This window comes from Acomys minous (assembly GCF_964271855.1).
Source record: "Acomys minous genome assembly, chromosome: 2".
Lineage (NCBI taxonomy): Eukaryota > Metazoa > Chordata > Mammalia > Rodentia > Muridae > Acomys > Acomys minous.
The window spans coordinates 58,985,889-59,008,809 of NC_140484.1; the positions used below are offsets into that span (position 1 = coordinate 58,985,889).

A 22,921-nucleotide genomic window follows, 5' to 3' on the forward strand; every position below is an offset into this window, starting at 1 on the left:
CCAGGCTGCCTTACCCAGGTTCCTGACGTGCCCCTCTTTGCAGGAAGGCGCTCACCCGCTACCAGATGCTCTTCCGGCACATGTTCTACTGCAAGCATGTGGAGCGGCAGCTCTGCAGTGTCTGGATCAGCAACAAGACCGCCAAGCAGCATGCCCTGCACTCCGCCAAGTGGTGAGTCCTCTTTTGCACCACTCTCATTCTAAGAAAATTAGCTCCTGTTTGGGGTCTTTGAAAACATTAATTGAAAGTCACTTTAGCTTACCTGTTTTCATGACTTTCCCGCTAGCTGCATACTCACTATCTATATCCTCACAGAGCTGACTGCCAGGCTCTGTCTGCAGCACCTGAGCCCCTCCTTACATTTCTCCCTCCCCCTTTCACCCCCCTCCACCCCCCACCCTAGTACATAGAGCAGTAAGTGCTAAGAAGTGCTCTGGTGACCTTTTGTACACTAGTGTGTAGAGCTGGCTGGTGTTTAAAGGAAAGGTTGAAGGTAAAAGTTTTTGTTTTTGTTTTTTAAGATTTATTTATTTATTATGTATACAGTGCTCTGCCTGCATATATGCCTGCATACCAGAAGAGGTCATTATATCACATTATAGATGGCTGTGAGCCACCATGTGGTTGCTGGGAATTGAACTCAGGACCCTGGAAGAACAGTCAGTGCTCTTAACCTCTGAGCCATCTCTCCAACCCCAACGGTAAAATTTCTCAAGAATTTGTTTGAGGCTGGGCATGGTGGCACATGTCTGTAATCCCAGCACTTGTGAGGCAGAGGCAGGTGAATTGCTGTGAGTTTCAGACCAGCCTGGTCTACAAAGCAAGTCCTGGACAGCCAAGGCTACAAGAGAAACCCTATCTTGAAAAACCAAAAAACAAATTAAAAAAAGAATTTGTTTCATGGAACTGGAGAGGTGGCTCAGGGGCTAAGAGCATGTGATTCTCTGACAGAGAACAGAATTCTGCTCCCAACACCACATGACAACTCACTGGTGCCTGTAACTCTAGCTCCAAGGGCTCCTCTTCTGGCCTCTTGGGGCATTTGCTCTCATGTGAGGATACCACATACACACACCATACATACATATAATTAAGAAGAATATAGACCTGGGTTGAAAAAGTTGTCCCAGTAAAACAAGTGTGTGGAGCCAGCCAGGGTGGTAGTTGTTGGTGCTACCACCTACCTGATGGCCTAGCTACTTTTCTACTGCTGTGATCAAACACCATAACCAAGACAAATTCAAAATGAAGGTTTTATCTTGAGCTTATAGTTCCAGAGGGGTAAGAGGCCCTCCCCGGGGGCGTGGTAGCAAGCAGGCGGAAATGACTGCTGGAACAACAGCTGAGAGCTCACAGCTCTTGAAGCAAAAGCATGAGACAGAGGTCTCAAATGCTGCCAGTCGTTGAAACCTCAAAGTCCACTCCCAGACTGCATACCCCAAGGCTCCCCAGATAGCCACCAACTGGGGACACATCATTCAAACCTTTACACCTGCTCTGGTGGCTTAGTTAGCTACAGTCCTGCTCTGTGTCTCCGAGGCAAGGCTAGTTGGCACTGTCTTTTCAGGATGCAGGGGAATGGGAGTTGTGTTGGGTAGGACATTTACGTGACACCCTGATGAAGCCAGAGGTGGGAGTGAGTGTCCTCCGGCCTAAGCACTGAGGCAATCTTCCTTGATGATGTCGTTTGTCCTTGTGTCTGAACTCTGCACACGGGAGCTAGGGTCACGAGAGTCTACTCTGCCGTGTGGTTCTGGGCGGGAGCTGTCACCATGTATGAGTGTACGTGCTTTGTGCCGAGTCTGCATCCCCTCCTCAGGAAAACCGTTGTTTATGCACTCAGGTTTGCTGGTGCTTTCACTCTGCGGCAGCGAATGCTCAACTTTGTCCAGAATATTCAGTACTACATGATGTTTGAAGTGATGGAACCGACCTGGCACATCCTTGAGAAAAACCTGAAATCCGTGAGTATCTGCTGTACAGAGTGTAACATCTGCAAGGCTCCTTCCCAGCCAGATTGTAGTTCATTTCAGAGCACCATCATATGCTAGACAGGTGTCGCAGCGGCCACAAAAATGTCCACAGTCTCATCTGCCTGCTTGCTGCCCATGTTCACGAGAGAGATGAGAGAGGAGACAGAAAGAGGGAGGAGGACAAGTAGTCTCCAAGAGACCACAGGCCCACTGAGGCAGTGGATCTGTGCAGGAAGTAGAGCACCAAGCCAGAACCGGAAGTCTCAGGCCTTTGTTTGCAGGCCTCCAACATCGACGATGTTCTTGGCCACCACACAAGTTTCCTTGACAACTGCCTGAAGGACTGCATGCTGACCAACCCTGAGCTGCTGAAGGTTTTCTCCAAGCTCATGTCTGTGTGCGTCATGTTCACCAATTGTATGCAGGTGAGGACAAGGAGGCACCGTGGGCGTGCACAGTGCCTCAGCTGTTGCCGCTTGCTGCTCTGTCCCACAACTTATGCCCTTACAGAGCTCCTGGTCTTTGTGGCCAGTCCATCCCAGGCTGGCTGAGAAGCTTTCCAGGGCCTCCCTTATTTCTCATAGTACTCTTGTGCTGGTCTCTGTCTTAGGCTTCTTCTGAATGCCTTTGCATTCATTTGTCAAAACTGAGTTTGGTTAAACTTATTACAAGCAGTTGTCCAAAATACTGCAGAAAGTATCAGGTGACAGGTGGGTAGCCTGGGGCCTCCTGGCTGGAGAATGCTGGGAGTCAGGTGCTCTTGAAGCAGCACCTTGGAGCAGTCAGGAGTAGGAGATATAGGTGGTGATAAGTTAGAGAGGGGACAGTGACGTTCATCCCTTAGGTGTTTATGGGCCGTGTTAATTCCCACGTAGGGAAACAGGAAATAACCATGATCTTAGAAAAATCAGTTGACAGTCACAGGAAATGCCTAGAACTACACCCTGTCTCAGTTGACAGTCACAGGAAATGCCTAGAACTACACCCTGTCTCAGTTGACAGTCCCTGGGAATGCCGAGAACTATACCCTGTCAAAGTTGACAGTCACAGGGAATGCCGAGAACTACACCCTGTCTCAGTTGACAGTCGCAGGGAATGCCAAGAACTACACCCTGTCTGCAGCTCTGGTTCCCTGTGTCTCTGGGTACTGTGCACCTGTTGGTCCTTGTCTTCTGTGGAGCACTGTCTGGAACTAACCGTACCTTGCCTCATGACCCACCCTTAGAAATTTACACAGAGCATGAAACTGGACAGTGAGCTTGGCCGGCTGACACTGGAGCAGGGCGGTGTGCAGGGGCCACCCCCAGAGACTGCGCGGACTGAGGACCGCCTCCGGAAGGAACCTACCAGGAAGGTAAGTGGCCATGCAGCTCGTCCAGAGAGACTCTCTTCCTAGTCACTGCCACAGTGTTAGCATTGCAAACTTAAGAGAAGAAAACCTTAAACAAGACAAACATAAAGCTAGGTGTGCTGGCTTATGCCTGGAACCCCAGCACCTGAGAAGTGGAGGCAGGAGGATTGGTTGTTCAGAACAAGGTTCAGCTTCGTAACAAGTTTGAGACTAGACCTTTCTCAAAAACAGAGACCTCCTGTCACCCCTTGCTGGCTGCCACCCCTATGACAGGGAAAACACGGTCTGAACTTAGGTTTCCAGCACAGCCACTGGGGTCTTCCTCCTTCTCTTTCACACTGAGCCTCCACATATCTGGGCTCCAGATTGTTGTGACGCATGGTGCAGTATTGTGTAGGTTAGGCCTGGGCTGCCCTAGAGCACAGAGCTTTGCCTGGCTAAAGTGCTTTTCCCTGATTAGAACAGTCAGTTGGTACAGACAACCCCTATGAAGCCCTTAGGATTCATAGTCAGAAGGTAGCAAATAGGGGATAGTCGGAGAGCATATGAGGACCATAAGCCAAGGCAGTAGAAGACGAGGTCTATCCTCCTTGCTTATTGGTGGCCAGGAAGGAAGCAGCAGTAGTCCTGAAATCAGACTTGCAGCCTGGAGAAGCCCCAGTGTGCTGGGCCCCGCTGCCCAAATCTTTCTCTATTTGCTGGGTTCTGATGCCCCAACTTCCCATCTTTTATGATATGGCAGAACTAGTCTTTCTTTCTTTTTTGTTTTTGTTTTGTTTGTTTTTCAAGACAGGGTTTCTCTGTGTAGCCTTGGCTGTCCTGGACTCACTCTGTAGACCAGGCTGGCCTCGAACTCACAGCAATCCACCTGCCTCTGCCTCCTGAGTGCTGGGATTAAAGGTGTGCACCACCACTGCCTGGCTCAGAACTAATTTCTTTCATTGAAAAACTAAAGAGGCTGGGTATGGTTGCATGTACCTACATTAAGGTAGAGGCAGGAGGATCAGATATTCAAAGTGAGTTCAAGGCCAGCCTGGGCAACACGAGACTGTCTCCAAAAAAGAATCATAAGCCAGCCTGAACTGTAGTGGCAGTGGTCTGTCTCAAAACTAATAAAACCAAAACATCAAGAAGAAAGAGAAGTGCATGCTTGTGGCCCCAGAGGGGCTAGCTGTGTACCTAATAACCAATGCTGAGCTCCCTAGGGTTTATTTTCAGCACCTGTCGGAGCATGTGGATACTCCTCAGCTGGCCTCTGGTTTCGAGGCCACCATCAATAACTTTGACAAAAACTTTTCTGCCCATCTTCTTGATTTGCTGGCTCGACTAAGTGTCTACAGCACCAGTGACTGTGAACATGGCATGGCCAGCGTCATCTCCAGGTAAGGGTCGCCTGACTGTGAAGCCCAGCCCCGCCGTCTACTTCCACTGTACCCCTGCTCCCCATAGCCCCAGCAGGTGCCCTAGTCTGGCCTAGGCCGTGAAAGAGAGAGGCCAGCTGTGAATACTCTGAGGAGGGGGTGTTTGCTTACCTCTGGGGTGGGAAAGGGCTCTGGCTTTGTCTAGGAATTGGATACCGTCCCTGAACTGCCCTTGGAAAAATACTAGTTTGTGTATTGGGACCATCTAGTATCCTGGGCCCCCTAGGTTCTGTGGTCATTAGCACTGAAAATTCACAGCCAGGCTTCCCAAGGCTGGAGCACCCTCAGAATTTCATTACCATAGCGTGCAATAAGGCCCACCAGTGTTGAGACCTGCTAGTGTACCCCGCACTGACAGGTAGAGCATGCCCCTCCCTCTGCCTGGAAGAGGCCCGGGTTGTGTCCGTCACTGACCTTTATGTGATTGGGAGAAGAGGGGTTGCCACATGGACAGCCCATGGTAGACCCTGTGCACCTGCTCAGCTTGGGCTGGACTCTGCTGTGTCCTGGAGTTTCCCTAACTCCCGTTCCCTCTTCTACAGGCTGGATTTCAATGGTTTCTATGCAGAACGCCTGGAACGTCTGTCTGCAGAGAGGAGTCAGAAGGCTTCCCCCCAAGTGCCTGTCGCAAGGGGGCCCCCAGCACCAGCACCCAGGGTGGCCATCCCTGCACAATGAGCTCACTTCTTAAAACAATGTGTCCCTGGAGCGTGGGTGCTGTGTGTCATTACTGTTGAAATACGACTTGAGTTGCCATCTTGGCTCAATGAGCTCCTTTTTCAAGGTGCTAGATTTCCTTTTAGATGCTTTCCAGAGGGCTAGAGAGAGAGCTCAGTCAGTAAAAGGCTTTTTAATATGAAGACCTAAATCCAGATCCTCATCACCTGTCTTAGTTTGGGCTTCTATTACTGTGATGAAACAAGCATCATAACCAAAAGCAACTTGGGGCGGCTAGGGTTTGCTCATTGTACAGCCTGTAGTCTAGTACATCGTCCAGGAATGTCAGGGCCTCGAGACAGGAACTGGAACAGAGGCCATGGAGCAGTGCTGCTCACTGGCTTTTCCCATGGCTTACTAAGTGTTTTCTCATCACACCCAGGACCAGGACCAGCTTAGAGGCACCACCGTCCACCTGTCCACAGTGAGCTGGTCCCTCCCTCCCACAGCAAGCATCAATCAAGGAAATGCACCACAGACAATCTTGTGAGGCATTTTCTCAGTTGAGGTTCCCTTTTCTAAAGTGATGCTATCATGTGTGAAACTGACATAAGTCTAACCAGCACCTCACCTACATAAATGCTGAGTGTATTGGAACACTTCTGTATTCCAATGCTGGGGGTGGAAGTAGGTGGATTCCTGGGACTTACTGCCTTAGTCTAGATGAGCTCCAGTTTCAGTGAAAGACCCATCTATTTATTTACAAATAAATAAAAATTTAAAATAAGGTGGAGTGTAATAGAAGAAATTATCTGGTGTCAGTCTCTCACCTCCACATGCACATGCACATGCACATGCACACACACAAATATGTACATGTACTCAGAAAAAGAATAAAAATGGCCAGGCGGTGGTGGCGCACGCCTTTAATTCCAGTACTCCGGAGGCAGAGGCAGGCGGATCACTGTGAGTTCGAGGCCAGCCTGGTCTACAAAGAGTCCAGGACAGTCAAGGCTACACAGAGAAACCCTGTCTTGAAAAACAAAACAAAAAAAGAATAAAAATGGAAGCTGCCTGTACCAGAGGAAGGTCTCCCCAGACTTAACTGCCTTTAAAATCCAGTCTGTACAAGGAGCAATATAATTAGAAGATGCCAAAGGAGGTGTGGCCTGGGGTTGGGACTGTTCTCTACATATTTGGGGGCTGCCTTTGTATCCAGCACTAGGGGGCAGCATTATTCCAAACTGCAGACACCCTCATGTGGCCAGGGTGTACCCAGCCCTTCACCAAGAACCCTTAAGGGGTATCCTCTGAGGACCATCCTTGGAGACAGGCTAAGCTTCAAACTGGAAGCTACTCTTGCCTGACCCAGAGGCTGGGACGCCCTTTGTCTGTTAGATGCAAGTCTTGGCTTTTGAAATTACTCAGCCAAGTGGCTAACAGGTTTGGTTGTAGCTGCCTTGTCTCAGTGGCTTTCTGCTTTAGGCCTGGAGTAGACAATATGTCTATCCTTGATAGGACACTCCCCTGCTCCAGGGAGGCCTGCTGGAGCTAAGCTGCCCTTCCTGGAAATAGATGTGTCCTTTTCAGCCCCAGGTGGGCTTGGGGAGTGAGGAAGTGTTGGGAGGTTTGAGAACCAGAGGCAGATCTCTTGGTCATTGTCCTTGAGTAGATGATAAGACTGGATGGCCCAGTCAAGACTGACTAGCTAAGCAGAGCCCCCCTGGGGTGCTTGCTTCTTCAGCCACGTTTTGTTGAGGGTTTTTTTTGTTTTGTTTTGTTTTTCCTGGTTTGTAACATGTGCCAGCTTGCCTAAGTAAACGTCCTTCTGCCAACCCAGTGTTGTTAGAACACATGCCAGACAGAGTAGTGGAACTCACTGGCCTGTCTCCAGGAGCGCAGAAACCCATGCCTCTAGCCTTTGCCTTGCAGCTCCGAGGTTTGCGTGGAGCCCAACTCCAAACCCTCCAGAGCACCTGCTGGCTGAGGCTGGGAATAAGTTGAGTCTGTCTTGCATGATGAATTGAGTAGCCATCATTTCTAATGCATTTCTACCAGTGTAGGACTAAATTGGCCCCACTTGGTCTTGGCTTTTGATTTTACTCTGTTTCCTTGGCTTCACTAGGCATGGTTGGGCTTAGAAGACAATGGTGTGTGCTGGCAGCAGCTGTTGATTTTTGCCCTTGAGTCGATTAAGAACACATTGCCTTGAACCTTCACAGTCACCTAACTTGCAATCCAGGAGTATTTAAGATCCTATGCACGGGAAAATGAGCCTGTTGCCTATGTCAGCCTGGTGTCTGCTCTAGCCCTAAGCACTGTGGGCTGACACCTTAGGCAGAAGTTTGGTGGTGAGACTCCCATGCCATTGCTACATGGTATGACCTTATCTCAATCACAAGGGCAGTGTGTGACAGTATCATTTGTGCCCCCAGCTTAATAGGTACAGTCCTCAAGATAGAATCCAAGACTCCAACCTGCCTAGTTTCCCTTTCTGACTGAGCTGTCATTCTGGTAGTCTAGGTGTCACTTCTTCCTCATGGTGGGGTGGGTCTAACCGCATCTGTGCCCACAAGGATGTGTCGTAGAGGGGAACATTACCACAAATGACAAACAGGCTTGACCATGTTCCTGGGTTCCCACAGTAACAGTCCTACCTGAAGAAGCTAGGAACCAGGCCATGGTAGGGGTGCTGAAAGCTCTGGCTCTGGGACAGCCCTACCCCTGGGACATGAAGAAAAGAATCCAGGACCATAGAAGAAGCCTGGTACATCCGGACCCCTTCTGTGAGGTTAGGATAAGACCTCAAAGGATCAGTCAGGCCCTATCACTAGGTGACTGTAACTTGGTCACCGGGGCCTAGACACCCATCTTTCTGTGTTCCTCCCTGCATTTCTCTTCCTCAGAAGCCTGGTGGAACTGGGCAAGAGCTTTGAAAGTATCAGCTCCCACAGGCTGATCCTGAGGCCGCAGTGCCCCTCCTTTCCTCTTTCGGTTGCCCAGGAAGACAAAGCCCCGCCCCGCCCCGCCCCCCACACCTTCTGAAGTTTCAGGCTCACAAGTCATTTCCCCTCTAAAAGTCACCTTCCAGCTTGACTCCACCCAATTAGCACTCCCAAGCTCAGGCAGGGCTGGGAGGCGAGGCCACAGCTTAAGTTGGTCTATTTATCATTTCCAGCTCCCATTAATTTAGTTTAAAAATCATAGAAGAGACCGTAGGAGATGCAAAGCACCCAAAGGCTGCTTGAGAGGGGCCTCGGTAACTCCAGACTGTTCTGGAGGGGGTTGCTGCCAGCAAGGTGCTGGTACAGAGTTGTACATGTTTTGCCCCGCCTTGCCCCACCCTGCCCCGCCCCACAGCCCAGTGATTGGCCAGTCCTGATATTTAGGAAGGACTCTCAGAAGTACCAGACCAGTGCTCAAGTCGGAGTATTTTGAGGAACCTCTAGAGTCAGTGTGCCCAAGATCCTGTCATGCTTGGCCTCTGGCTACTCAGCATCCTATGGACACCAGGTAAGTGATGATTATTTGATTTCAAGGAACCCATTCAGAGTTTGGTGTCTGCCTAGTGGCCACTTACCCTGGGCATGGAGAAAATAGGTAGATACAGAAAAGGTCAGCGTTGAGATTTTTCAAAAGTGAAGTGTAAGAGAAGTTGGCTCCTGGGACTTTTCCCTTGAGGTAGTTACAGGAACCGTGACACCACTAGGTGTGGCACCCACAGGGCAGCTTTCCTGGCTGCTGTAGGAGGCCCACATAGCAAGGTTCATCTGTGAGTTCATGGGGGATGCAAAACCCTCTTGCTAGGCAGGAACAGAAGCCCAGAGGTGCAGTGGGTCCAGCTCCCTAGCAACATGGGGCCTTACCTCCTACTGGAAGGCTTGATTTTCCTCTGTCTTGGGACGCCCCTGGCTGGAGGGGTCTCTCCTCTTACCTCTCAGTCCTGGAACTCTGGGGTTAGGAAGCTGCACCTCTTGCCTATGCCAAAAAGGACAGTTCTTTGGGGGCAGTTGGTCTCTAAAATTGGACCTGCCTACAGAGGGTCTGTTGTTGGACAGGAAGTTTTCTGTTGGGAGAGAAAAGCCTGAGGGAGAGGGTGCTTTCTCCATCAATTACATATGAGCATGTAACTAAAGATGAGATCAGGTCAACTCTAGATGTCTGGCAAGCAGACCAAAGGGCCCCTATGTATTCTCCATGGCTAGGTCTTCCCCAGATAGGCACTGAGGAAGGGCAAGAGGATGGGAGGGGGTTCCTCTGGGTACTGTACCTGGTGGTGTTTTAGGCACAAAGGTCTTCTTACTGGGACCACAGGACTAGATCCCATTGCTAGCACTGAGCTATGTAGTGATTCCCCAGAGAAGAGAGATAACACTGGCTAGACACCGCATCAGGTAGAGCGGTCCCCGCTGTGCCTCTGATCCCCTTTCTCTTTCCTGTAGCAGTAGCCTCTGGACCTCCTTTGCCCCACGTAGAACAGTATGAGATAGTATGGCCTCGGCGCCTGGCGGCATCCCGCTCCCGCAGAGCCCTGCCCTCCCACTTGGTGAGTCTCCCCATTAGCCTGGCCACATGACCTGTTTCTGTAAAAGGCCCAGTAGACTCTAGGGGCTGCCCTGCACAGCTCAGGGACTTAAATCTGTCGGTGTTTTCGGGCATGCAGACTGTAGTTCCTCCTTATTGAGCTCACCACTTCCTGCCTCCTGCTGCCACCCTGAACCAGAGCCTAGGGTCTCCAGGCTAGGCTCTAGGAACCCTACTCACTGCCTCGCTCCTTTCGAGACCACTGGCCCAGCCTGGAGAGGCCTCTCACTCAGCAGCTTGTGCTGCCCCGGGCCACTCCCTAGTTTCAGTTGGCAGTGGTTTATTAGATTACCTAACAGCTGCTCACCCTAAAGCTATGTGAATGCACTGAGCTTCTCTCAGCCTGGGATTTCCTGGGGGCTGGGAACAGAGAGTAGCCTGTGGACCTCCAGGAAGATTCCTGGCCCTGTCCTTGTTTGGATCTTCAGGAAACATCTCCGCCTGCGTTTTCCTCTTTCCTGCTGTATGCTGTCCCTAGGGCTAGCTGGTTGTACACGTGGCGAATGAGTGAAGGGTCATAGAGCGTACAGCACACACCTGCCCTGCACCTTGAGATGGACACCATAGCCTGCTGTGGAAGAGTGGTACTGAGGGAGGGGTCTGTGCACCTTGCCCACCCCCATGTTGCCCTGGATTTAGTGTCGACCTTACCATGGCTGCCACTCCTACCCTGCTTTCTCTGGAAAGGAGTGTCATCATCATCAATCTTCACCACCATCATCATCACCATCATCCTTGTGAACAGATGAGGAAATGGTTCTGGGGACCATGGAGCGCTATTGTTTTCTGCTTTATCTAGGAGAATGCTTTCCCTGTTCCTCCCAAACAGTTCAGCCTGGCCCCAGCCATCTACTTCCTTGCCTGAAACTAAGGAAACCCCAAGGTCTCCTAGGAAGGTTCTTCCGGGAGCTCTCTGCTCTGCAAATCCCTGGCCTTAAGCTGAGGCCACTCACCCTTGAATTCTCACCCAGGGCCAGTACCCAGAGACTCTGAACTACACTCTTGAGACCAGTGGGCACACTTTCACCTTGCACCTTCGGAAGAACAGGTAAGCAGTTCTTGGGTCCAGGAGGAAGTACAGGCTTCTGTGTGTCAGGATCCTGGCCCAGGTGCCCTGTGGTGGCTGCTCAGTGTGGGGTGGGACCAGGCAACTTCAGTGGTTCTCTTCCAGGGACCTGCTGGCCTCAAGCTACATAGAGACCTACTCAGCAGCCAATGGCTCTGAGGTGACAGAACAGCTGCATGGGCAGGTATGGTACTAGGACGGCCTTTCCTGGGCCTGTGAGACCATGGCAGCAAGACCTATGACCCTCCCTCCCTTTTTTTTCAGGACCACTGCCTCTACCAAGGCCATGTGGAAGGGTATCAGGGCTCAGCTGCCAGCCTTAGCACCTGTGCTGGCCTCAGGTATGTACAGCAGGCAGCAGGAAGTCTCCTTCTACAGAAAGATAAACTGAGGCAGTGAAAAAGGCCCTTGGCATGAGACTTTGAAAAAAAAAGTGTCACTGGGTGTGGTGGCACACTCCTTTAATCCCAGCATTCAGAAGGCAGAGGTAGGCAGATCACTGTGAGTTCGAGGCCAGCCTGGTCTACAAAATGAGTCTAGGACAGCCAAGGCTACACAGAGAAACCCTGTGTTGGGAAAAAAGTCTTTCCTGCTCTGTGTTTGAAGCGATTGGAGCTCTTGTTTAGGCTTAATTAGCAAGTACAGGCCATACCACACCCATGTGCCTTCTTGCCTTCTGTACCTGCAAACCTGCTCATCTCCCACAAGGGTGGAAGGTGACTGTTCTGGGGCAGTAAGCATGGAGCACTTGTCCTCCCAGATGTCAGTTAAGAACAAGCTGACCATATCCTCTGCTCACCTGCTTCTTCCCGTCAGGGGCTTTTTCCAAGTTGGGTCCACTGTCCACTTGATTGAGCCCCTGGATGGTGAGGAAGAGGGGCAGCATGCAGTGTACCAGGCAAACCACCTACAACAGAAGGCTGGGACCTGTGGGGTCGACGAGACCAGTCTGGGTGACGGAGGGCCGAGGGCCTTAGAAATCTACAGGTCTCAGCCCAGGGTGAGCATCATCATCCCCTGCTGGTCAGGCCAGTCACAGACCCCATGCTTAGGCCTAAGCATGGCTATCTGTAACCCTGAAGCAGGCCCCATGCTGGGTGGGTGGGCCTGGCTCAGCCCTGCAGTTACAGAGAAAGCCCACTGCACTGGAGATGTCTCCCAACATAGAGGTGGGCTCTGGGGTAAGTTGGGGTCAAGGGCAAAAATGCTGACTGGCTTCTTTCCTAGAACTGGCTAATACCCAGAGAACCCCGCTATGTGGAATTGTATGTGGTCACAGACAGCCAAGAGGTATGGGATGCAGGGGTTGAGTGGGCGGGATGACCTAGGATGAGGTTGCCAGGCCCCAGCCAAAAGGTCCTCTATTTCCAGTTCCAGATGGTGGGGAGCAGAGAGGCCGTGCGCCAGCGAGTGCTGGAGGTTGTAAACCACGTGGACAAGGTGGGTTGCCCCAGGGGTGCTGACACCTGAAGGGAAGGTACAGCTGCTTTAAGGTGGAAAGGGCAAGATAGCCAATCAAGATGGGGGTTGGTTTGGTCGGGGGTTCTATACTGAGCTCAGGACCTTCCAGTGGCGAGATGCACACCATGCCCCTGTCCATCCCCACCCCTGGACTGACTCCAAGGGGCCTCTCATATTCTGCAGCTTTATCAGGAACTCAATTTCCGTGTGGTCCTGGTGGGCCTGGAGATCTGGACCACGGACAAGTTCTACATCAGCCGCTATGCCAATGTTACACTGGAGAACTTCTTAACCTGGAGGGAACAGAATTTGCTAGGGCAGCACTCCCATGACAATGTACAACTTATCACGTGAGTGGGTGGGCACACCCATCCACCACAGTGTGACAGAGCCAAGCCCTAGAGATTTAGCCTCTATACAGCCTGGCCTCCAGAGCACGACACCCAAGCAGAGCTATGCAGGGATGAAGCAGGACTACAACCATGCCGTGGGCATACATGTCATATCTATTTCTAGGGGCATTGATTTCATTGGGACCACTGTTGGACTGGCTAAGGTGTCTGCCCTGTGTTCCCGGCACTCAGGAGCTGTGAACCAGGTAAAAGGAACTCTCACCCAAGTTTGCCAAACTGTATATATAGTACGGCCAAAAGTAGAGCCTGAGTGTGGGGTAGAAAATGTCAATCTAGGTCCCTAAAACACCAAGAAGCAGCCACCTCCCCTGGGGGATGGATTTGAAATCTGGTTTTATGTTAGGTTGTTGGCAGGAAGTAGCATCGTGCCTATGGGCACCTAGAGATGGCAGAGCGCATGTGGGTAGATGGCAGTAGGCTGGAACTAATGAGCTCATCCTCGTAGGACCACACCAAACACTCTATCGGTGTAGCATCTACCATGGCCCACGAGCTGGGCCACAACCTGGGCATGAGCCATGATGAGAACGTTCCGGGCTGCTACTGTTCTGTGCCACTTGAGAGTGGTGGCTGCATCATGACTGGACGCTTTGGGTGAGAGCTCCCGCGGGGCACGCTGGGTGGGAAAGGACAGATTGGCATGAGGCTCTTCCTCCTAATGGTGACATCTCTTGCCCTTAGCTCCAAGTTCCCCAGGAAATTCAGCAGGTGTAGCCAGGTTGACCTAGAGTCATTCGTGGCGAAGCCCCAGACAAGATGCCTGAACAATGTCCCAGACGTCAACCGGTTCGTGGGTGGCCCTGTGTGTGGAAACCTATTTGTGGAGCGTGGAGAGGAGTGTGACTGTGGCACACCTCAGGTCTGTCTCACCCTAACCCTGCCTCTTGCTGGTCAGACTCACCATTAGTGTAGGGGCCTCAAGCCAGGGTCCTTTTGGTTAGGCTGGCCTCTCAGGCCTGGCATTGTTTGTACGCCTATACCACATGTGGCCCTTGGGATCACAAGCCGCTACATTTCCTTTTGAGCCCCTAATAACCTATAAGGGAGTTGGAGATAAATTGGCTGCTGCCTCTTGCCCAGAGAGCACCAAAACCCAATCTGCCCTGGAGCCAGGTCTGGCTAGGGTATAGCTGCTCAAACCATTGTCCTCCCAGGACTGTCAGAACCCCTGCTGCAATGCCACCACTTGCAAGCTGGCCAAGGGGGCAGAGTGTGCTTCCGGTGCCTGCTGTCATGAGTGCAAAGTAAGTTGGACTTCCCCCAAGATCTTCCCCAGTCAAACCCAGGGCAATAGGATACCTGTAAAGGCATTATGTGGGCCTGCCGCACAGTAAGCTTCTCTATGGGACTAGGTGAAGCCAGCTGGTAAGCTATGTCGCCCCATGAAGGACAAATGTGACCTGGAGGAGTTCTGTGATGGCCAGAAGCCAGCATGCCCTGAAGATGCCTTCCAAGAGAATGGCACCCCTTGCCCAGGGGGCTACTGCTTTAATGGGAGCTGCCCCACACTGACACAGCAGTGCCAGCATCTGTGGGGGCCAGGTGAGGCAGACAGGAGCATAGAGGATGGGGGCCAGCTTGTAGAGCGTCTTGTTACCTAAGCCATGCTAACTTCTCCTGGCCCCACAGGCTCCCGGGCTGCATCAGACACCTGCTCTACTTTTACCATCCCTCAAGGCTGCAATGGCAGGATGCTCCCTGGCAGGTAAGCATCAAGGCCAAACTATTGGGTGTTGGATGTGGTATGTGTTCAATGGCAAGGCTAGTCCACAGAGACTTCCCCACAAAGGAGGCCTGGTCTGTGAGGCAGGTGGCTTTTCTGGAGTCTGGCCTGCATCAAGTCATCAGACTGAGACTGTCATCCTTGAGGAAGGAAAGGTCCTGGGACCATCACGTGTAGCACCCAGGTCCCTGAGCACATGCCCAGGACACCCATGACCACAGACTACCCCCTGTCTGCAGGATCAACCGATGTGGGGTGCTGTACTGTGAGGGAGGCCAGAAACCCCTTGAACGTTCCTCCTGCACTTTCTCCTCCCACTATGGAACGTGCCAAGCTCTCCAAACGGACAGCAACACCGGCAGCTATGAGCTGGTACTCCCAGGCACCAAGTGTGAGGATGGGAAGGTAAGCTCAGGAGCACTTGAAAGCCATCCGGGGCTGTGCCCATATTACTCTCTGATAAGGGCCTATACAGACAGTGTTGGCTGGGGAGGCAAGTGGAGACACCTTTCTGGAGACCACCATACCCAAATTGTCCGCAGCGTCAGCCAGTCCAGTACCACTCTCATGGTTGAGGCGCATGCACGCACACGTGCACACACATACACAAACACACACACACACACACACGAGGGCATAGCTGTTCTGTAACCTGAGCTTATCTTTGGATTTGAGGATAGTAGGGTTGGGATTGGGTCTAGGCCAGCTACCCAAGAGCCCTTTCTACCTTCCAGGTTTGCATGAATGGACACTGCCAGAGCCTCCATGTATACAGATCTGAGAACTGCTCTGCAAAGTGCAACAACCATGGGGTATGTGTAGCCCCGGGCCGCAGGTCATGGCATGCCCACTGTCTGGTGCCCTTGAGCTAGGTGGCTGCCACCACTTACCTGTCTGATAGAACTTGTGACAGAGACCCCTGTGGGTATAGCAATGTGGGCTCTAACAAGCCTATATCCTTCTAATGGAGGTATCAACAAGCCCTTTCTGAGGCTGAGGTAGGGCAAGTGCCCTTCATTGATCTTATGGCCACTGGGGAGAACCCTTTATAAGCCCAAGACTGACGTATGTGGGTGCATGGAAGGGGACCCTGTGTGTGCTGCAATGTGCCCTGCTGCCCTGTGGGGTACCTGTCCTTGAGGCCCAGGTTTCCCCCCTCCCCCCGCAGGTATGCAACCACAAGAGGGAATGCCACTGTCACTCAGGCTGGGCCCCACCCTACTGTGCACAGATGCTGGCAAATGTACCAGAAAAACAAATGAGTAAGGTCCTGAAGATCACAAGAGCTGGTATTTGTGGGGTGCCAACCCTGAGGGTGGTTAGGATCACATATCTCTACTTCCCAAAGGTGACGCAGGGTGGTGTCCTGTCCAAAACAAGGCTAGATAGCTTTGGCGCAGGCATCCAGGGCCACTCCCCACAACCCCCACAGTGCCTTCCTTCCCAGTGGCCACTGAGCCTGCAGCTGTCCACAGCACCACAGCCTCAGGGAACTGGCTAGGCCTCAACGGTGACACTGTGGGGCTGGGACTCAGCATTACCATGTCTCCTACCCCATTGCTGGAAAGCCAGAAGAGCTGCTGTAATGTACTGGACCCCCTGCTGGAGTCCTCAGGCACTCAACTATATGTGGGGTGTGGGACCCAGGTTGTGGTCAAGGGGGACTGAGAAGGCTGCATCTCCCAGGGGCCCTCCCTAGCTCTTGATCGCGCTGGTACCCAAACTGGATGATCATGTGGCCATGTGTTCCATAGCATCTAGGAGCCTCCCAGTCAGTGTGACGGTGGTCTTGGTGATCCTGGCGGCTGTGATGGTCACCCTGGCAATTGTCATCATCTACCGAAGGCCCCAGAGACAAGTCCAAAAGAGGTGAGGATATGGTGGTTGCAACATATCTCCATGTGAGACACTTCTTGTACTCAGCACTTGAGAAATGGCTTTGCTGTTACTTAAGAAACAAAAATCATTGCTTCTGTCAGCAGGACCATGCAGAAAAGCACTCAGGGGGGACTTGGGGTTCTCTGGGTGTTGGACAGGCCTGGGTGTAGGAAGCACAGGAAATCCCCAGGATCTCTGCTGCTTCTCTTCTTCCTCCTCTCCCTCCTCCTCCTTCGAGGCTGTATTGGGACAGTGTGGCAAAAAATAGGGGTATGATAAATCCAGAGTTGAGATAGCCTCCCCACCCCCAGCCATGGCCACATAGGCCTCACTAGGTTCCATTGTGCCCTGCACCAAGGCCTTGACCCCGCAAGCTGATTGCCAAAGTACAGCTTTTCTCAGGTCCTCCAAGCACCTCCCCAGCACAGCTGTTAGGGGACTTGCTACTTGTCCTCCTGTGCTCACACATGTGCCTGTGACTACAGCTTGTATCCTATGTGGGTTGCACCAGCTTGAATTGGGGAACATACCCAGGAGTCCTGCATTCTCTGGCTGGAAGCGACTACACCATTGCTTGTCTCTTTCTCCCCAGGAGTGTGGCACCCAAGCCTACCACAGGGCTTTCGAACCCTCTATTCTACACTGGGGACAGCAGCCTGCCAGATAAGAATGGGCCTCCAGGCCCTCCAGAGATAGTTTCTACCAGCCAGCCCCAAAGACCCACAATGACACCAAAGAGGCCTCCTCCCGCAGTACGTACTGTCCTCTGTCAGGTTCATGGGGCCGAAGTGAGGGAACCTCAGGTTCTCCATCCCTCAACGCCAGGGTGTGACCCATTAGGGACAGTGGAGGGACCCATTAGGGACAGTGGAGGGACCCAATAGGGACAGTGGAGGGACCCATTAGGGACAGTGGAGGGACCCAATAGGGACAGTGGAGGGACCCATTAGGGACAGTGGAGGGACCCATTAGGGACAGTGGAGGGACCCAATAGGGACAGTGGAGGGACCCATTAGGGACAGTGGAGGGACCCAATAGGGACAGTGGAGGGACCCATTAGGGACAGTGGAGGGACCCAATAGGGACAGTGGAGGGACCCATTAGGGACAGTGGAGGGACCCAATAGGGACAGTGGAGGGACCCATTAGGGACAGTGGAGGGACCCATTAGGGACAGTGAAGGGACCCATTAGGGACAGTGAAGGGACCCATTAGGGACAGTGGAGGGACCCAATAGGGACAGTGGAGGGACCCATTAGGGACAGTGGAGGGACCCATTAGGGACAGTGAAGGGACCCATTAGGGACAGTGGAGGGACCCATTAGGGACAGTGGAGGGACCCATTAGGGACAGTGGAGGGACCCATTAGGGACAGTGGAGGGACCCATTAGGGACAGTGGAGGGACCCAATAGGGACAGTGAAGGGACCCATTAGGGACAGTGGAGGGACCCATTAGGGACAGTGGAGGGACCCAATAGGGACAGTGAAGGGACCCATTAGGGACAGTGGAGGGACCCAATAGGGACAGTGAAGGGACCCATTAGGGACAATGAAGGGACCCATTAGGGACAGTGAAGGGACCCATTAGGGACAGTGGAGGGACCCAATAGGGACAGTGAAGGGACCCAATAGGGACAGTGAAGGGACCCATTAGGGACAGTGGAGGGACCCATTAGGGACAGTGGAGGGACCCATTAGGGACAGTGAAGGGACCCAATAGGGACAGTGAAGGGACCCAATAGGGACAGTGGAGGGACCCATTAGGGACAGTGGAGGGACCCATTAGGGACAGTGGAGGGACCCATTAGGGACAGTAGAGGGACCCAATAGGGACAGTGGAGGGACCCATTAGGGACAGTGGAGGGACCCATTAGGGACAGTCAAGGGACCCATTAGGGACAGTGAAAAGACCCATTAGGGACAGTGGAGGGACTCATTAGGAACAAGAAAGCCTTTTTATACAAATTGAGCCCTGCAGTAGCCTGGAGTCTCAGAGAAGTATTACAGTCACTCCAAGGGAGGGGGAGGGCTAAGTGAAGACCTGTCTCCTAAGTCTCTATATTTGGAGTTTGGACTTGAACTTATGGGTTTGAGTGCTCTGAGACCTGAGCTGTGAGAAGAAAATGCCCCTTGCAACACCATAGCTGGGGAAAGGGTTGGGCCATGCGGCTAGCCTAGGGTCAGCAGGAAATATGGAGGATACCCTTTGGGAAGTGTAAGAGCCATCATGGTTTACATGATGGGCATGCAACGGGGGCTTAGCACTGCTTCTTGGGCCCAGGCTCACATCTCTGTCCCCGGAAGCCCCCAGGTGCCGTGTCCAGCACACCACTCCCAGTTCCTGTTTATGCCCAGAAGGTACCAGATCTGGTAAGTCTTGGGAAATAGCCATGTGTGTTCTGGGGACACGGAAAGCTCCTAAGAGGTGGTATGTGGTGGCTGACTCTGGGCCTGGAGCCCTAGGAAATCCTGCTGTACAAGGAAAGTAACTTAGCCCTGCCTAGCTAGCATAGTCAATGGAACCTAAGGGTTTGTTTTCAGGGAGCCTGTGAGGGGGCAGGTGCTTCCCTAACCTGAACTGGTCTGGTCTGTGGATCCTGACTCACTTTTTCCCCCAACAGCTTAGCCCTGTTCCACCCACCAAGCCCCTCCCAAAGCTGAAGCCTAAGCAGGTAAGGGGACAGCCTGAACTCTGAGGAGACCCTCTCCTCCTGCAAGCTGAGGCCCTTGGCTCCAGAGAGCAGCCGTCCCACCCTTTCCCTTGGGGGAGGCTACAGGGATCTGGAAGGTCTCAAAATGCCACCGACAAAAGCTTTGAAGGCAGAGAATCATTCCAGTTCTTTCTTCCCCAAGGTGTTGGAGTCCTTTTCAGCAGGGCTCCTCATCTCTAGGTGATGGACACCCCCTTTCTTAGCCCTTAAAGCGGGCTCCTACTTGTGAGAGCCCGAAGTGGCTACTCTGGAGTCGTAGCTGGACTGGTAGAGACCCTGGGTATGTGCACATGGGGTTGCCTGTCCCAGCGAGCAGCAGGACAGGCTCGGTCTGGCCCCTGAGCTCTGACACAGTCCTTAACTGAACAGGTCAGCTGCCCACTTAGTGCTGTTGACCATCCTCCTGGGCAGGCCTCTCTGCTCCTCTGAGGCAGGGCTAAGGGAGTTTTTGGTGAGCAAGTGAAGTGTGAGAAGGTCACAGAGTGGTGGGCTTTAGGGAAATCCCCAAGGGTAGCTTGTGTGTGACCTGGAGCGTGAGTTCTTGTTCCTTGTTCTGTTAGGCTCTTATCTGCTCCTCTGGGTACTTGTCACTTTCCGCGGTTTTCAGCCCACAGTTCTCAGTGCTAGTTTCAACATGAGAATTAGTTCAAGTTGGTTTGTCTACTTCTTATCTTTTGGTTGTAAGTGGATGTGGGTGGTACTTTTAGAAGGACCAGCATGGAGAGTACTGAAGATGGGATGGGGGTCTGAATAGCTATGATTTCCCTACTGTGAGCTATCTTTGTACTGAATGAACTGATGCCTAGGGAAAGAAATGGACAAATGCCTGGGAGATGATCTGGAAACTCCTGAAACCCTACATCTCCAGAAACTTTGACACTTGACCTCTAACAGTTGTCACTGTGTTTGGCTATCACGATGTTACTTTCTTCCTTTTTGTTTTCTTTATTTATTACTGTGTGTATGATGTGGGGGGTGGGGGGAAGCGGCGATGTATGCCATGGTGCATGTGTGGAGGTCAGAGGACCACTTTGTGAAGTTGACTTTTACTTGGGCTCTAGGGATAAGGCTCAGGTCATCCGGTTTGTGCTGCAAGCATCTTTCCTGGATGATCAATCTCAGTGGCCTTTGCTGATTATGATTTTATTATTACTAGGGTGGAGTGTGTGTGTGTGTGTGTGTGTGTGTGTGTGTGTGGTGTGCAGCATGCCACAGCATGCAAGAGGATATCAGAGAACTTTATCGCATTGGCTCATTCCTTCCACTTTTTCTTTTTAAGATTTTATTTATTTATTTATTATTTATACAGTACTCTGCCCCCATGTGTGCCTGCAGGCCAGAAGAGGGCACCAGATCTCATTAAAGATGGCTGTGAGCCACCATGTGGTTGCTGGGGATTGAACTCAGGACCTTTGGAAGAACAGGCAGTGCTCTTAACCTCTGAGCCATCCCTCCAGCCCCTCTTCCACCTTTACATATGTGGCAGAGATTGAACTCAAGTCACCATGCTTGCACTTGGGAGGCAGAAGCAGGTAGATCTCTGAGTTCGAGGCCAGCCTGGGCTACAGAGTGAGTCCAGGACAACCAAGGCTACACAGAGAAACTCTGTCTTGAAAAACAAAAGCAAAACAAAACAAAACAACAATATAAAAGGGGGACTGAAGAGATGGCCCAGTGGTTAAGAGCACCCTTTGCTCTTCCAGAGTATCCGGGTTCAATTCCCAGCACCTACATGGCAGCTCACAACTGTCTGTAACTCCAGTTCCAGATATGTATGCAGGCAAAACACCAATGAACACAAAATAAAAAATAAATAAATAAAAAGGAATGGAAGAAAGAAAAGGAAGGAAGGAAAAGAAAAAGGAAGGAGGAAAGAAAAGACAAATTCATCTAAGGAGCAGCTCTGACTGCGGAATGGGGCAGGACCCAGGGGTGGGGCAGGGCCCAGGGGTGGGGCAGGGCCCAGGGGTGGGGCAGGGCCCAGGGATGAGGCAGGGCCCAGGGATTTTGGGCAAGGATTAAAAGAAGCTGGAGGAGGAGGAAGGCCAAAATGTGCCTCACCTAGGAGGAAAGCTTAGCAGATATGCTGAAACCCACCAAATGCCCGGTCTCCATCCTCTCTAGGAATATGGAAGTGCACAGAAATGTGTAGATGTGTGTTTCAGTAGTTATCCTTTTCTTCTGAGGTGCTGAAGACCCATGTTTTGAAAAATTAGGAGCCCTCAGGGTAATGTGGGCTACTGGCGAGGCTGCAAGATGGGCTGGAACAGCTAGTGAAGAAGCCGGGTTCAGGCTTTAGCAGTTGAGTGGTGCAGCCATGGAGGGGTTTCCTACAGAGCTGTGTGAAGACAGAAACCTTTGGGCCTAGTCTGGAGCTGAGAGCAGCCTTAGGAGGACAGAGCTGATGCAGTGCTTGGCCTACACAGGGGATACCCTCCATCAGCTGTATCTGGTTCCTCCCAGGTCAAGCCAACCTTTGCACCCCCGACACCACCAGTCAAGCCTGGCACTGGAGAGACCACCATGCCTGGAGTGACTCAGGTGAGCCCCACAGGAGTCCATCTTTCAGGAATCTTCCTGCTGACTGTGCAGCACTGCTCTGGAGGGTGGGTGGGTGTGTCTTGTTAACGGCTAAGTTTTGATGACATCTGAAAAGGGAATGGGCAAATGTTCAGTAAACAGGTTTGATGTCTGTTTTATAATCTGCCGGAACTTTTTGGCACTTGCTGGTTTTGGGGCTATCAGGTTTTCCTCATATGGCAAGTCTACACCATATATGAAATGTTAGTACAGTCATTGTGTGGGCAGGGCCATTAATTCTATTAGAGGAAGTGAAAATTTAAATGTAAAGAACGTACATTGGAATAACTAACTGTACTTCTTTTGTTGTTGTTTTGTTGTTTTTCAAGACAGGGTTTCTCTGTGTAGGCTTCACTGTCCTGGACTTGCTTTGTAGACCAGGTTGCCCTCGAACTCATGGAGTCCGCCTGCCTTCCTAAATGCTGGGATTACAGTCGTGGGCCACAGCGCAGCTGTACCTCTTACAGCAAATCAGACGCTCTTTAACATCAATTGCCTTTTCCTCTTGGCAGGAAGCTGGTGGGCCAAAGGTTGCTCTGAAGGTCCCCATTCAGAAGAGGTGACCAGCTAGGGCACCTCAGGGCCATCGTAAACTTGTGGAAGTTTGGAGATACCAGTGCCCCTATGGACATGCTCCTTCAGCAACAGCCCCCCACTCAGACTGGACCTGCACACGGTTTCTACCTCAGGAATAATCTCTGCGGCTCTTGCTGAACCAGTGGCCTCTCACTGGCCTTGGCCAGCTTGGGCAATACGTCTACAATCGCTATGCTAGGGCAGTGTCTCCTACAGTGTACGTGGGCGTACCGGTCTTCTGGTGTGGGCAAGATGCTGAGCCTCCTCCCGGCAACCTCTGCACCCGCCCCACACGCAGTGATCCCTCCGCAAGGCCAGGGCTGCTCTGCACAGTAACTATCTACAGCCCACGTTTGAGATTTAGGAAGGAAAAGCGGACGTTCTTGGGGATGTTCGGACAGGAGTCGTCGTCATTTCCGTGTTGGGACAGAATAGTTGCTGAAACTTCTAACACTGTTCATTAATAAAGATTCTAATTTATCAGTAGACTATAGACCACATTCTAAAGGGCAGTTTGTTTGGTTAT

The 22,921-nt window shown here is 51.9% G+C and overlaps 2 protein-coding genes across 5 annotated transcripts in view; both read left to right on the forward strand.

Moving 5' to 3' along the window:
• The window catches only part of TUBGCP2 (tubulin gamma complex component 2), a 25,715-nt gene extending 19,525 nt beyond the window's left edge, over positions 1–6,190 (forward strand). For all 3 annotated transcript variants that reach the window (XM_084755635.1, XM_084755637.1, XM_084755636.1), the window contains exons 13-18: positions 44–172; positions 1,845–1,965; positions 2,256–2,399; positions 3,200–3,328; positions 4,544–4,707; positions 5,289–6,190. In XM_084755635.1, coding sequence (XP_084611761.1) covers positions 44–172; positions 1,845–1,965; positions 2,256–2,399; positions 3,200–3,328; positions 4,544–4,707; positions 5,289–5,424 — 823 coding nt within the window. In that variant the 3' untranslated portion in view covers positions 5,425–6,190. The remainder of the gene's footprint in view (positions 1–43; positions 173–1,844; positions 1,966–2,255; positions 2,400–3,199; positions 3,329–4,543; positions 4,708–5,288) is intronic.
• A 2,573-nt stretch (positions 6,191–8,763) lies between these two features.
• ADAM8 (ADAM metallopeptidase domain 8) lies at positions 8,764–22,895 on the forward strand. 2 transcript variants are annotated; one of them, XM_084755645.1, is made up of 24 exons: positions 8,764–8,916; positions 9,846–9,949; positions 10,959–11,035; positions 11,159–11,237; positions 11,318–11,394; positions 11,870–12,053; positions 12,281–12,343; positions 12,425–12,493; positions 12,698–12,864; positions 13,031–13,112; positions 13,373–13,521; positions 13,609–13,786; positions 14,082–14,171; positions 14,280–14,469; positions 14,557–14,632; positions 14,890–15,055; positions 15,385–15,462; positions 15,819–15,912; positions 16,405–16,519; positions 17,121–17,280; positions 18,833–18,898; positions 19,150–19,200; positions 21,703–21,780; positions 22,332–22,895. In XM_084755645.1, the coding sequence occupies exons 1-24, from the start codon at positions 8,877–8,879 to the stop codon at positions 22,380–22,382; spliced, it is 2,484 nt and encodes an 827-aa protein (XP_084611771.1). In that variant the 5' UTR covers positions 8,764–8,876; the 3' UTR covers positions 22,383–22,895. The 2 variants fall into 2 exon arrangements, with proteins under 2 accessions (XP_084611771.1, XP_084611772.1); XM_084755646.1 differs by having other exon boundaries at positions 8,801–8,916; positions 9,849–9,949.
• The last annotated feature ends 26 nt before the right edge of the window (positions 22,896–22,921 follow it).